General features: G+C 36.3%; 1 protein-coding gene across 1 annotated transcript in view; it reads left to right on the top strand.

The window, feature by feature from the left end:
• col4a4 (collagen, type IV, alpha 4) overlaps positions 1 to 15,642 on the top strand; it is an 86,402-nt gene that overhangs the window by 28,094 nt on the left and 42,666 nt on the right. Inside the window, 7 exon segments of the mRNA XM_048160454.1 lie at positions 9,634 to 9,663; positions 9,665 to 9,769; positions 9,860 to 9,904; positions 10,164 to 10,280; positions 11,205 to 11,273; positions 13,098 to 13,133; positions 13,282 to 13,344. Of these exon segments, the coding sequence (XP_048016411.1) occupies positions 9,634 to 9,663; positions 9,665 to 9,769; positions 9,860 to 9,904; positions 10,164 to 10,280; positions 11,205 to 11,273; positions 13,098 to 13,133; positions 13,282 to 13,344 (465 nt within the window).

Raw genomic sequence — 15,642 nt, 5'->3', positions numbered from 1 at the left:
ATGCGGTTGTCACTCCCGTATTTTACTGATCTGTGTGTGTACAGAACGCGATTAAGCACTAAAAGGTAAACTGACAACCGAATTTAGCTGTAGTGTGTACGTGCCCATTGTTTAGGTTCATACTTCACAAATGCACAGATGCACACTTTCACATATGCACTACATGCACTCTTTAAAAACGCACAGAGAAAGTAGGTATCTTTGGCATAATATTTATAAGTGTACAAAGATTTGGGACACACTTCAATTTTTAATTTTCAAAGTAGGACAAATAGTATGTGAAGCAGGGTTAACGTGGGTGTGAGTGAACGATTAAAACAAAATGGATATATGTAATGCATTTGTATGACCGGAACAGAAGGAAAACAATTAGGGAAGTATGTAAGGATTTGTGTGTCTGTGTGGCAAAGCGAGAGAGTGAATGTGTCCTTGCAGAAAGTTCTTAAGTCAAAATAATAATAGTCTTTAGCACAAGAGCGACAAATTTATGGCAGCCTCGTAAAGCCCAGCGGCCCAATTACAGTTCAGAGCGCAGTTACACGAGTGTGCACAGCTGCTTACAGACCCTTCTAGAGCACACACACTAACAGATGAATTATCTGTATTGAAAATATTTGACATAACTGCCATTTTTTTGAACAGATAATCAGACTCTAGCAGTCTGTGCTAATGCAAATTTGCATACAAACACACACACACACGTTTATTTTGTGGGTGGTGATATAGTCAACACTTCCATTGTTGTAATCAAAGTGCAGGAGGACTGGAGGACTGGAAATATCTCAAAAATCCCTGGAATGGAGTGGGATGAGGGCTCCTCAATTTGTCAAAATACAGCACATACACACTTCAGTACAGTCACACACATTATATATGTATTAAATACAACAAAATTGTGAACACTGTTTTCTCAGATATACCGTTTTTAATGATCTCCCTTGTGCGTGGAACTTTAAAGAATATTATAGATCCGCACATACACACTACTGTTAAAACGTTTAGGCTCAGTAAGATTTTTACTTCATTTCTTTCTCTTTTTTTGAAAAAAAAAAAAAAAATGCATTTTATAAGTGACAGTAAAGACATTAATAATAGTACAAAAATTTCTATTTCAAATAAATGTTGTTATTTTGAACCTCCTATATCATCATAGAATCCTAAAAAAAATTCCATAAAACGAAACCGTTTAAGAAATATTTCTTGAGCATCAAATCAGCATATTAGAATGATTTCTGAAGGATCATGTGACACTGAAGACTGGAGTAATGATGCTGAAAATTCAGCTTTGTGTAACAAAGCGGGACTCAGGCAGGGATCCAATTGCAAGCTTTTATTAAAAGTGAGCGTGGTCGTACAGGCAGGGTCAGACAGGAACAAACAGGAACAGCAAGGGACAGGCAGAATCGTGGTCACAGCACAGGCAGTAGATCGGGGCAGGCAGATAGCTATCACAGGTCAGGAAACAATCCAAAGGTAGGCGGCAGAGAATCATAAACGGGTAACAGACAGGATAATGATGCTCGGAATTGTACACAGGGTGAAACAAGACTTCGCAAGTCAGGTGGTGAGTGTGTGGTGATTAGTGATTAGCGTGGAGTGTGTGCAGGTGACTGGCAGAGAGGATTATGGGAATTGGAGTCCGGGAAGTGACAAGGAATCGTGACACTTTGCCATCACAGGAATACATTACATTTCAAAATATATTAAAATAGAAAACAGTTCTTTTACAATAATGTTTTACTGTTAATAAATACTAATATTTCAATGTTACTGTGTTTACTGTATTTTTTTATCAAATAAATGCAGTCTTAATGAGCATAAGAGACTTTTCAAAATCATTTAACAAATTTAACTGACCCCAAATTTTTACCATGACATGTTGCTTACCGTTTTGTACAGTATTTGTAAAAAGTATGCCGTATCTAGTAAACTAGTGTTCCGTTCTGACCATATCCACATATTGTGAGTCCTAGTGAAGTAATAACCAGTAATCTGCTTAGAAGAATAAGCCGCCTAACAAAGTCCCTTCCAAGAAAAGTCTGTTCACTCAACAACTCAAAGTCTGTTCACTCAAATAGCATTAAAAAGCTTATTTTTCAGGCTAGACGAGCCAATGTGCATGTGCAATCCTAAGCACAAGTCTCAGGTTTCTGTGGGATCCAGAGCTTCTAACGGCAGCTGCAGTGATACAATGACTTTGACAATCAGCGATTGGCTCTTTTACTTAGAAGGCGGGACGTATTCCGCCATATTGTGCGCTGCAGTTTCTCCCATTCATAACTAATAGGAGTGAACCATCTTTCTATGTCTATAGTCTTTGGCTTAACCTTTAACAAGGTACCCAGTTTGTGTGTGTTCTGAGTTGTATTACTTTGTCTCTCATGTCTTAGTTCTGTTGTTCCAAAATTAGGCCTATTGCTACAAGTTCACATGCCTCAGGCCACATGCCTGCTAGTCTAGTCTTTGACCTCTGAGCTATTAATGCAGCACTCAGCGTCTGTGCATTTGTGTGAGTGTGAAACACTTTCTCTGGCTTCCTTCATACAGAGTGTGTAGACTCTATTGTAGAGATAATATTACAGATCTCTACAATAAAGTGTAGTGATATTACAGCTTGTACTGTCTCTAATGAGACGTGTGAGAGTGTGAGGTGTGTGTTTGTCTGTTTTTATTGTAAATAATAATACTACCCATCATGTCACCTATCTTTCTCTCAGAGTTCAATGTTCAAGTGTGTATGTTCAAGTATATCTAATTGAATTAAATGGCTCAGCTTTAATGAAAGTGTCTGCTGTGTTGCTGTGTGTGAATTCTAACTTTGTGCTTTGCTTGGTGTGTCATGTGTTGGTCTAGCGGAAGTCTTAGGAGGAGATTATGGGAGAATTTTGAGCACATTTGCATGACTGTCATTAGAACGGTGGAATGTTTGCATGAACGGGATTATAGGGTCTTGTACAAGCAGGTATTTTTTCACCGGAAATATCGCCCTTTTTCTATTCAAAGTGACTTGCATTAAATGCATTTTATCAGTTCATGCACTCCCTGGGAATCAAACCCATATATATATATATATATATATATATATATATATATATATATATATATGCTCATCATCATCAAAAACAAACAAACAAAAAAAAACAAAAAAAAAAAAATATAATGGTAATATAACTGCAAAAGTGTTTTCACCATTTATGATAATAATAAGAAATGTTTCACTTTCGGTTTTTAGTACTACTAACTGAACAGCTCTATTGATCTTTGAATTTCACATGTGAATACATGTCTGTATGATTCAGGAGTCATGTGTGATGGTGTGGACAGCTGTATTTTGCTGTGCAAGCCCTAATCGTAAAGCAGAGGTGTACGGATGTGTGTTTGTGTGTGTGTGTGTGTGTGTGTGTTGCTGAGGGAATCCATTGGGTCTTTAGTAATTATCACAGTCATTGATTTTACTGAAAGACTGTGAACACCCTAAACACACACTGATCTACCTCTGTCACAACCACTGAGTGCATGCTGCTTAACACACACACATTCTCATACTTGTTTCACATCATAGTCAAGCAGAACATGATCCGTTGTGTCTTTTTTTTGTTGTTGTTGGTATATTTAAAACGCTTGTCTTGTTGGAAGATATCCTATGTGCACTGTTCAAAAGTTTGAAAGAAGTATCTTATGCTCATTAAGCAGCATTTATTTGATTAAAAATACTGTAAAAATAGTAATATTGCAAAAAATTCAAATTTTAAATAGGTGAATTTTCATCAGCCATTACTCATCTTCAGCAGTGTTGGGGGTAATGCATTACAAGTAATGCAAGTTACGTAATCAGATTACTTTTTTAACTAACTAGTAAAATAATGCATTACTTTTTAAAATTACAACAAAATATCTGAGTTACTTTTTCAAATAAGCAATGCAAGTTACTTTATTTTCCCATTTATTGACTGACCTCACATTTCCTTCAGCCTGAGGCTTACTCATTTCACTTTTTTGTGTGAAAGGGCTAGAACTTTTGTTTTTTGTTATTAAAAACAAACAAACAAGCAAGCCCAGCCCAGGTGAGAAAAAAAAGTGCAAAAGTAATGTAACACATTAATTTTCAACCCTCTACGGACACACTGAAGCTCGAGTCACCATTGGCTAGTAAATTTAGTAAATATTTTATTTTACTTGCTAAACTTTTTACATGGAATGCAAGAACAATGCAAATAAAAAAAAAAATCTATATGAATATAATATAAAATATAAATTTCAAACACTATTAACCCTTAAATGCATGACTTTTCGCCAATCATTCTTACATATTCGGGTCTTTATCGACCCGGATCTATATCTAACACGGAAGGATCTCTGCCTGTCGTGATAATATAAAACTCCTCTGATATTAGAGTAACAATTACAGAAGAATAAAATAAATCGTATTTTGTTACCTTTTGGAGGTTGAAAGGGCTCAGTTTGAGCAGATGTTTTATGCCATCATCACTGTCCTCGTCAGAGCTCATTTCCCAGTAAATACAGCAAATAATGGGCTAGTTTTATGTTTGAGGTCACGAATATGAGCCCATTCGCGATCTCAAACGTATTCTCAGAACTGTATAATTTTCAACATCTTCAAAATCAATATTTCGATCGCTAACAGCTTCACCAGATCCATCCTGTAACAGTTACAGTCATATTTGATTGCGTTTAGTACTTGCTCTGCAGTAAATCACTGAGCCATTTCATGTTTTTCTTATTATTTCGTTTTCTGTCTAAATGAGTCGTCACTTCAGCATTGTGTATCAGACATTGCCACCTTGTGGAATAAAGGTGAATTGCACTTATTCTGTCATGTAAGATTCAATTATTGTTGTGCAGAAAAAATATACGTACACTCATACACACCTCGGGTCGTTTGCGACCCTATACAATTTTTACAAAAAATGAATACAAAAATAGGCATTCTTTTATAATTTTATGATTTTTTTCTTGTTATATTCTTTATAATGAATTGATTGAGGAATACCAAGAAGGTTGATGTCTAACTTTAAAAAATGAATGAGGAGGAGGGTAGTGAATGTCGTCCCGGGTCACTAAAGACCCGAGGTATGCATTTAAGGGTTAAAGTCAAGTAAATAGTCTGTAATACAATGAGGTCAAATAATCAAACTATTAGCAACATCACTAATTAACATAGAAAATATGCCAATTAAATAAACAGTTATTTTTCAGGTTTTTCAGATAGATCTAACAGTAGTTATATGAAGATTAAGTACATAAATTGAATAATCAAATGTAAAAAAGTACTGAATGGTCTTCACTTTATAAATTAAATATAGATTAATGCTTATTAAATTTACAGAAGTTGTTCAGTTTAGAGCATTGAGTGAATTTTTGTTTGTTTTTTGCAGTTAGTCTTTAGTTGTTTGATTAACATTAAAAACACAGACAGCAGGAATATTAGGCTGCTGTCACTTTAAGACTAGTGCACTGATCCAATATACTGTTACACACTCACTTAAGACATAACCGACTGTTTACTAGGATACATAATTTTGTGTGAAATTGTCCATTCAAGCAGAAGACGTGAAAGAGAACTCAATTCAGTATTTGTGTGCTGTCAGACGCGGCTTTCTGGGCACATGCTTTGGCATGTAAAACAATAAACCTTCATGACAGCATAGCAGTGGTCTGATCGGGACAGTGACAGTTCTGTAATAAATCGTGCACACGATTTAGCTTACTATTTTTTTTCCTGCATGTCATGTCCGGGGCTCCGGCGGTTGTGCTGCTTCAAATTTTTATGAAAACCGTGACACATTTTTTTTTTTTTAAGTTTCTTTAATGAATAGAAAGTAAAACAGCATTTATTTGAAATCAAAATCTTTTTTTTTTTTTTAACATTATGAAAGTCTTTCCTGTTGCTTTTGATCAATTTAAAGCATCCTTGCTGAATAAAACTATTAATATCTGACCTCAAACCTTTGAACGTTTGTGTACAATTATATAACCTAAGATATACTCATTCCATTATACATATATAGAACCTGATTATAAGCATACGTTGTAGCAGTATAAAATTGTGCAAAGTAGAGAGTGAAAATGCAATGCTTTGAGAACACACACAGTTGGTTAGTTTTTTCTGCAGTTAGTTTTTTTAATCATTGACGTGTCCTAAATAATGCCCTGTTTATTCAATTAAAGGTACAATTTGTAAGATATTCGCAGTAAAATATCCAAAAACCACTAGGCTAGTGTTATATATTTTGTCCAGCTGATTACTAACAATATCTCTAATGTTTTCAACTACTTGTAAATCATGAGAAAACTCCCATTCTAAACAGTGACACGAGGCAGTGCAGTCGCCTGTCAATGACGTCAGTTACCCTTTGTTACCGCCTTTACTGACGTAGAAACCACATGACAACAGTGTCGTGGACAAATGCGGAAGTAGTGTCTAGCGTCCAGCAAACCACTAGCTTGCTTCAAGCACTTCCTTATTTACTTCTTGCACGTTTTATGGTGGATTGTGTTACTTATTTATGGAACATAATTACTGTTTACCATCTGCCGCTGGTTCTGTCGACAAGGACAGCTCCCGTAAGTGTACGGGCCAACCAAACGACCCAAGAAGAGTTTGGGACAAAAGGAGAGAAAGAGCGAGGATCAATATCGGTGTTGCATTTTCTAGATGGAGAGAGCTTCGCGACAAACTTCACCTAGAAAGAGATGCCGATCTCGCTTGTGTTTTACTCGACAGGTGAGTTGTTTTGATTCGTATCTTTACAGAAAACGTATGCCATTATAACGATCAACACGATTAGTATTATGGGGCATACACGCCAAACGCGGGGGATCGCGTCTTTAGACCCGCGCAAGGACGCGTCTGACCATAGTTTATACATTTATAAAACTTTACCTCATCCGTTAAATCCATGATTTATCTTTCCGTCTGATTGATGGCCGTCAGCGGTTGGGTAGAAGACAACAAATCCCATCATTCCACGCACCTTCTTAGCGTCTTCAAACCACGCGATTGTTATTGTTTTGGTAGTGCGCCCTCTAGTGGCAGGTCCTACAAATTGTACCTTTAAATTCACATTTATTTGTATAGCGCTTTTCACAATACATATCGTTTCAAAGCAGCTTTACAGAGAATGTCAACATTACAATTTAAAGAATGCATTTAGCTAATAATGTAATAATTTAGGCAATTCATTTACAATCATTGTTAGCAATTTAATTGAAGATAGAAGCAATGAGCTCCTGGAAGTTTATGTGTATTTGCATAAATAGAGGATGATATCTTTTGGCTTTGTCAGCTCAATATATTGACCAGAGGAAGAGAAAGAGAGAGAATCGTTCCTGGTATTTTAATTAACAGTGCTCTGAAACTGAAACTGTCACAAACCAGCTGTGGGAAGAACCTGCAATTAACATTATTCTTTCCTCCCATTCAGGGAGGCTGTATAGCAGCATGTACTAGAAGAGAGGATGTGTGTGCGCGCGTGCACTGCTTTCAGTAAAATATTTGACATATTTGCCTTTGCCACTACATTTTTGAGTATTTTTGGTGTGTATGTATATATAAACTTTGCCAAATCCCAGTGCTCCACTGCTGTTCCCTTCTGTGTATGTGTGTGTGTGTGTGCGGTCTCAGTTCCCGCCAGTGTGTGTTCCATTCAGAGCTCTTTTGGATAGTCAGTCATTCATGAAATGTACTAATTCATTCTCACGCAACAGTCATCACTATTTATATAGTAAAAGGTTTTGGGGTTTTTTGTTGTTGTTTTTTTACACCCCACCCATTTTGTACAAATATTTGTTTTGTAATTAGACTAACATGATGCATTGAAGATCAGAACCAAAACATTACAAAGAATTGTATTTGTATAGTGCATTTATATACAGTCGTCTTTCGTTACGAGTATATGTACGACACAATTACTCACTAATCACACTTACACATGTTGAGAGCACTTTAAGGGATAGTTCACCCAAGCAGATCTCGCCCCCCATTGACTACCATAGTAGGGGGGAAAAAATATGTGGTAGTCAATATGGAGCGAGATCTGCTTGGTTACAAACATTCTTCCAAATACCTTTCTTTGTGCACAGCAGAACAAAGAAATGTATACAGGTTTGGAACAACTTGAGGGTGAGTAAATGATGACAAAACTTTCATTTTTGGGTGAACTATCCTTTAAAATTACTAAACATCACACTTACGCACAAAGCACTTAACATCACTGACCAAAAACTCTCGAGCCTAAAACAAGCAGGAATTGGTGGCACACGGCAGTATCATGCATGTAGGATGTTCTTTATGTTTTGTCACACCCTTGTGGTGATTTTGTAAAAACACACTAGCATTCAAAAGTTTGGGGTTAGTAAGATTTTTTTAAAATATGAAAGTATTCTCTTATGCTCTCCAAAGCTGCATTAATTTGCTCAAAAATGCAGTAAAAAATATATTGTAATATTATGAAATATTATTCCAATTTTAAATTTTCTATTTTAATATACTTTAAAATGTAATTAATTCCTGTGATGCAAAGCTGAATTTGCAGAATCATTACTCCAGTCTTCAGTGTCACATGATCCTTCATAAATCATTCTAATATGCTGATTTGCTGCTTACAATTTTTTTTTTTTTTAATTATTATTAGCAATGTTGAAAACAGTTGTGCTGTATTTTCGTGGAAATGGTAATGCATTTTTTCAGGATTCTTTGATAAATAGAAAGTTAAAAAAGTACAGTTTTTATTTGAAATAGGAATCTTTTTAACAATATAAATGTCTTCACTGACATTTTTTGATCAATTTAATGCTGAATGAAAGTATTAATTTCACACACTGACGGGAACTGAGACCACACACACACACACACACACACACACACACACACACACACACACACACACACACACACACACACAGAAGGGAACAACAGTGGAGCAATGGGATTTAGCAGAGTTTATATATACACTGAACAAAATTATAAACAAAACACTTTTGTATTTGCCCCCATTTTTCATGTGCTGAACTCAAAGATCTAAGACTTTTTCTATGTACACAAAAGGCCTTTTTCTCTCAAATATTGTTCACAAATCTGTCTAAATCTGTGTTAGTGAGCACTTCTCCTTTGCCGAGATAATCCATCCACCTCACAGGTGTGGCATACCAAGATGCTGATTAGACAGCATGATTATTGCACAGGTGTGCCTTAGGCTGTCCACAACAAAAAAGCCATTCTAAAATGTGCAGTTTTATCACACAGCACAATGCCACAGATGTTGCAAGTTTTGAGGGAGCGTGCAATTGGCACGCTGACTGCAGGAATGTCCACCAGAGCTGTTGCCCGTGAATTGAATGTTCATTTCTCTACCATAAGCCATCTTCAAAGGCGTTTCAGAGAATTTGGCAGTACATCCAACCGGCCTCACAAATGCAGACCACACCAGCCCAGGATTTCCACATCCTTCTGACAAAACTGTATACTGTCACAAATGATAGAAAATGAACTTTAATTTTTTTTTTAAACAAAAAATTGGACTTTCCATGCTAGAGTTGCAGTGAATATCACTATAATATTATTATATATATATATATATATATTATATTTCTTCTCTCTCTCTTGTTTTCCAGGGAAATCCTGGCGACTTAGGTCGGCAGGGCCCCACAGGGGCCCCCAGGTTTGCCTGGCATCCCAGGACTTTATGGCGCGAAGGGTCAACGTGGACTCATAGGATTCCCTGGGGATTCTGGCCCGGCAGGAGACCAGGTACACGGAAACGCACACGTACCCACCCACACACAATTCTCATACGAATCAATACAAGGAATTTCATTCTGTTGTGCTCTTTTGTAATAGGGTGTTCGAGGAGTTGATGGCCATGATGGATTAGATGGAGTGCCTGTAAGTGACAGTCTGCAGTATTCATCATTAGAAAAACAACCGATATTCTATGTAACGATTGATCAGTATGTAGTTAACAATACATACATACAGTATAGGCTACTAGTATGCTACTAGTACTGAAATTATTTATATTATTTAAATTATATTATATTATATTATATTATATTATATTATATTATATTATATATTGCTATATTATATATTATATAATGCTTGTTTACTTTATATGGACATATACCACCTTATGTTGGTCCAGGGTCATCCGGGGCGTCGTGGGCTTCCTGGGCTTCCAGGGAAGGATGGCTGTAATGGAACCAGAGGGGAATGTGGATTGGATGGTGAGGTAGGACAACCCGGCCTCCCAGGACCCAAGGTATGACATAGGTTTAGCCAGCATCCCCATGTGAAAAAGTTCTTCAAGTCAACATGAATCCATTTTACTTTCATAGTCTGATTTATTTCTGAATGAAACAGGATATTCAACAAGAAAAAATTGTATGGTGAGATTTTATCCATAGGGATTTGGGAATCGATTGGATAGTGAAAAGTGGTCGGGAAGAGAGTGGTTAAAAACTGAAAAGGAAAGTCGTTTCACAGGTGGAACAAGTTTTAAAGAAATATTACAAAAAAAATCAAACATATTTTTTCTTAGTGTAACAATGATTCGCTTACAGTTAGACCAGGAGTCAGGGCACTGATTAGGGAGTCGGCCATTTTAAGGGCTGTCTCAATCGCAGAATCCTTCCAGTGCACTGGATCGTGCACTGGATTAGTGAACCAGCATCGTTTACTGTCCTTACTAGTGCCCGAATTCGTGTACACGATATACTGATTCACGAGCTTGGGAGCTAGGGAGCTGATTGAGAATCGCCCTGTATCCCTGCTGAAAAATCCAGCTAAAACCAGCCTAAGCTGGTCAGGCTGGTTTTAGCTGGTCTCCCAGCCTGGTCATAGCTGGTTTTAGAGGGGTTTTGGTTAGCTAGGAGACTGGGAGACCAGTTTAAACCAGCTGAACACCAGCTAAGCCAGGCTGGGAGACCAGCTGAAACCAGCTACTTCCAGCTTAAACCAGCTAAGACCAGCCAACCAGCTTAGGCTGGTTTTAGCTGGATTTTTCAGCAGGGATGTCATTTTGATTTCCTGTTGACTGGGTTTATTCAGTTTAATCATTTCCTCTGGTTCTCAAACCAGCAATAACAGAGCTGTCTGCAACTTTTATGATATTTGATCATTATTACGATTGCTTTAACTAAATTATTTCCATGACTCCCTTCTTTTTTACTTGCATGTGTTTTAGGGACTACCTGGGTTAAAAGGTATCAAAGGAGACACCTCTTATAGGATAACTTACTTTCCTGGAACTCCTGTACGTATAATGCCATAAATGCATGTCTTCATATTTTATACATTGTAAATGAGCAGTGCCAAAATTATTTATGTGAAACTTTTGCCGAGGCACATACAGTGCTCAGCGTAAATGAGTACACCCCCTTTGAAAAGTAACATTTTAAACAATATCTCAATGAACACAAAAACAATTTCCAAAATGTTGACAAAACTAAGTTTTTATATAACATCTGTTTAACTTATTACATGAAAGTAAGGTTAATAATATAACTTGGAGAACAAAATTTTCGGTTTTACTCAAATTAGGGTGATGCAAAAATGAGTACACCCCACAACAAAAACTACTACATCTAGTACTTTGTATGGCCTCCATGATTTTTAATGACAGCACCAAATCTTCTAGGCATGGAATGAACAAGTTGGCGACATTTTGCAACATCTATCTTTTTCCATTCTTCAAGAATGACCTCTTTTAGAGACTATATGCTGGATTCCCCATAGGTGTTCGATTGGGTTCAGATCAGGAGCCACTGAATCACTTTCACCCTGTTCTTCTTCACAAATCCAACAGTGGCCTTAGATGTGTGTTTAGGATCATTGTCATGTTGGAAAAGTGCACGACGACCAAGGGCACGGAGTGATGGTAGCATCTTCTCTCTCAGTATAGAGCAGTACATCTGTGAATTCATGATGCCATCAATGAAATGCAGCTCCCCGACACCAGCAGCACTCATGCAGCCCCACATAAGGACACTGCCACCACCATGATTCACTGTAGGCACCATGCATTTTTCTTTGTATTCCTCACCTTTGCGACGCCATACAGTTTTGAAGCCATCAGTTCCAAAAACATTTATCTTGGTCTCATCACTCCAGAATATAGAGACCCAGTAGTCTTCATCTTTGTCAGCATGGGTCCTGGCAAACTCTAGGCGGGCTTTTTTTGTGCTTGGGCTTTAGGAGAGGCTTCTTTCGTGGACGGCACCCATCCCTGCCATTCCTCTGCAGTGTACGCCGTATTGTGTCACGGGAAATAGTCTCCCCAGTTTGGCTTTCTACTTCTTTAGATAACTGCAGTGAACTTGCATGCCGATTTTCTTCAACCCTTCTCATCAGAAGACGCTCCTGTCGAGGTGTTAACTTCTGTGGACGACCTGGACGTCTCTGGGAGATGGTTGCAGTTTCATCTTTTTAAATTTTTGTACCACTTTTGCAGTATTCTGATTGATAAGTAAAGCTTTGCTGATCTTCTTGTAGCCTTCACCTTTCTGGTGTAAAGAAATTATTTTCTTTCTCAGGTCTTGTGACATTTCTCTTCCATGTGGTGCCATTGCTGACAGCATGAAATGATAACGAGTTTTAACAACTTTTTTTAGTCAACTGTCTGGTGGACACCTGTGTAATGAATAATTAGACTCACCTGTCATTGAATTCTTGTTAAATTAGACATTTGTAGTCTAAAATTTAGCTTTGCTCCAGAGACTTTCAGTGGGGTGTACTCATTTTTGCATCACCCTAATTTGAGTAAAACTGAAAATGTTGTTCTCTAAGTTATATTATTAACCTTACTTTCATGTTATATGTTAAACAGATGTTATATAAAACTTAGTCTTGTCAACATTTTGGAAATTGTTTTTGTGTTCATTAAGATATTGTTTAAAATGTTACTTTTCAAAGGGGGGTGTACTCATTTACGCTGAGCACTGTAAAAGCAAACACATTTGATTTCGAAATACAATACAATAATTGATACATTTATAGGTGTTTTTATTTTATTTTGCCTGTATGTATATTTATCTTTTTATACCTAACAAATCTGTAAACTTGTGACCCTCATTCACAGGGTGTTGATGGATTACCAGGAATACCTGGACCACAAGTATGTACTAAGTGCACAAAAGCAGATCTTACATGAGTATATACTGTAATATATTACATTGATGTAATATAGTTCTATGTTATTGCAGTTTTATTTATTAGTTAGGTTTGCTTTGTTTGTCTGTGTCTCTGTTTGCATGTGCACAAAGGGATCGAGAGGATTCACTGGCCCACAAGGTCTACCAGGACGAGTGGGACCTGATGGACAAATGGTGAGGAAAGCATTTTCTACATTTTCTACAAGCACTACATCTGTAAAATGATTGTATATTTTCCTTTCGTTTAAACAACAGTTTATTTTTGTTGAAAATCACAATTTCTGAGGCTTATCTTTTTTACTATATATATATACTCTACCAGTCAAAAGTTTGGAAACATTACTATTTTTAATGTTTTTGAATGAAGTCTCTTATGCTCATTAAGGCTGCATTTATTTCATAATAAATACAGAAAAAAACAATAATATTGTGTAATATTATTACAATTTAAAATTATGGTTTTCTATTTTAATATACTTTAAAATGAAATTTATTTCTGTGATGCAAAGCTGAATTTTCAGCATTATTACTCCAGTCTTCAGTGTCACATGATCCTTCAGCAATCTAATATACTGATTTGATGCTCAGTTATTATCAATGTTGAAAACAGTTGTGTTGCTTAATATTTTTTTGGAACCTGTGATACTTTTTTCAAGATTCATTGATGAATAAAAGTTTAAAAAGAACAGCATTTATTCAAAATATAAATCTTTTCTAACAGTATAAATCTTTACTGCCACTTTTTTTTATCAATTTAACACATCCGTGCTGAATAAAAGTATTAATTTCTTTCAAAAAAAAGAAAGAAAAAAATTACTGACCCCAAACTTTTGAATGGTAGTGTATATTGTTACAAAAAGATTTCTATTTTAAATAAATGCTGATATTTTATTCATCAAATAATCCTGAAAAAGTATTACAGGTTATAAAATAATATTAAGCAGCACAAGCTGTTTCCAACATTGATAATAAATCAGCATATTACAATGATTTCTGAAGGATCATGTGACACTGAAGACTTGAGTAATGATGCTGAAAATTCAGCTTTGATCACAGAAATAAATTATATTTTAATGTATATTAAAATAGAAAACCATCATTTTAAATTGTAATAATATTACACAATATTATTGTTTTTTCTGTATTTATTATGAAATAAGCGCAGCCTTAATGAGCATAAGAGACTTTGTTCAAAAACATTAAAAATAGTAAATGTTTCCAAACTTTTGACTGGTAGTGTATATATTAGGGCTGGGAACTTAACGTGTTAATTAGATTAATTAATTACGGAAAAAATAACGCGCACTTGTCCCGCCCCTAAGCCTACATAGGTCATCTGACATTGCATACAGTTGACTGATGATGCAGGGCAACAACTCACTGCGTGATATAGCCCAGAGCCGTAGCAACGACCTGACAACCACTCAGAATTCAATGACCTGACTCTGATATAGCCTATAGAATGCAGTTACAATGTCCATAAAGATATGAAAGGCGATCAATTTGAACCTTTGAAGCTACGACAACTCTGGTAAGATCAGAACTTTCACTGCTAAATTCAAACGTGCTTTCGTGCTTTGGCAGCGCTGGAAGCACCCATCAACTGATATGATTTAAAGGTGCCCTAGAACCAGTTTTTACAAGATGTAATATAAGTCTAAGGTGTCCCCTGAATGTGTCTGTGAAGTTTCAGCTCAAAATACCCCATAGATTTTTTTTTATTAATTTTTTTAACTGCCTATTTTGAAGCATCATTAACTATGCACCGATTAAGCGTGTACGGCCCCTTTAAATCCTCTAGATTTATAAAGAATGAAGTTGTGTTTATGAATTATACAGACTGCAAGTGTTTAATAATGAAAATAACGACGGCTCTTGTCTCCGTGAATACAGTAATAAACAATTTTTTACTTTAACCACATTTAACAGTACATTAGCAACATGCTAACGAAACATTTAGAAAGACAATTTACAAACATCACTAAAAATATCATGATATCATGGATCATGTCAGTTATTATTGCTCCATCTGCCATTTTTCGCTATTGTCCTTGCTTGCTTACCTAGTCTGATGATTCAGCTGTGCACAGATCCAGACGTTAATACTGGCTGCCCTTGTCTAGTGCCTTGAAAATGGGCTGGCATATGCAAATATTGGGGTCGTACATATTAATGATCCCGACTGTTACATAACAGTCGGTGTTATGTTGAGATTCGCCTGTTCTTCGGATGTCTTTTAAACAAATGAGATTTACATAAGAAGGAGGAAACAATGGTGTTTGAGACTCACTGTATGTCATTTCCATGTACTGAACTCTTGTTATTTAACTATGCCAATGTAAATTCAATTTTTCATTCGATGGCACCTTTAAACGACATATCACATTAAAATATTAGGCACTGATTTATGTTTCTGTCGGTTGGTGCCCACAACCGAACCGTCCATAACCAAGCACGTACACGTAATATCTG

The sequence above is a fragment of the Megalobrama amblycephala genome, linkage group LG16 (genome assembly GCF_018812025.1).
Source record: "Megalobrama amblycephala isolate DHTTF-2021 linkage group LG16, ASM1881202v1, whole genome shotgun sequence".
Classification (NCBI taxonomy): Eukaryota; Metazoa; Chordata; class Actinopteri; order Cypriniformes; family Xenocyprididae; genus Megalobrama; species Megalobrama amblycephala.
The sequence above is the reverse complement of the archived record's forward strand: the minus strand, read 5'-3'. Positions and strand labels throughout refer to the sequence as shown.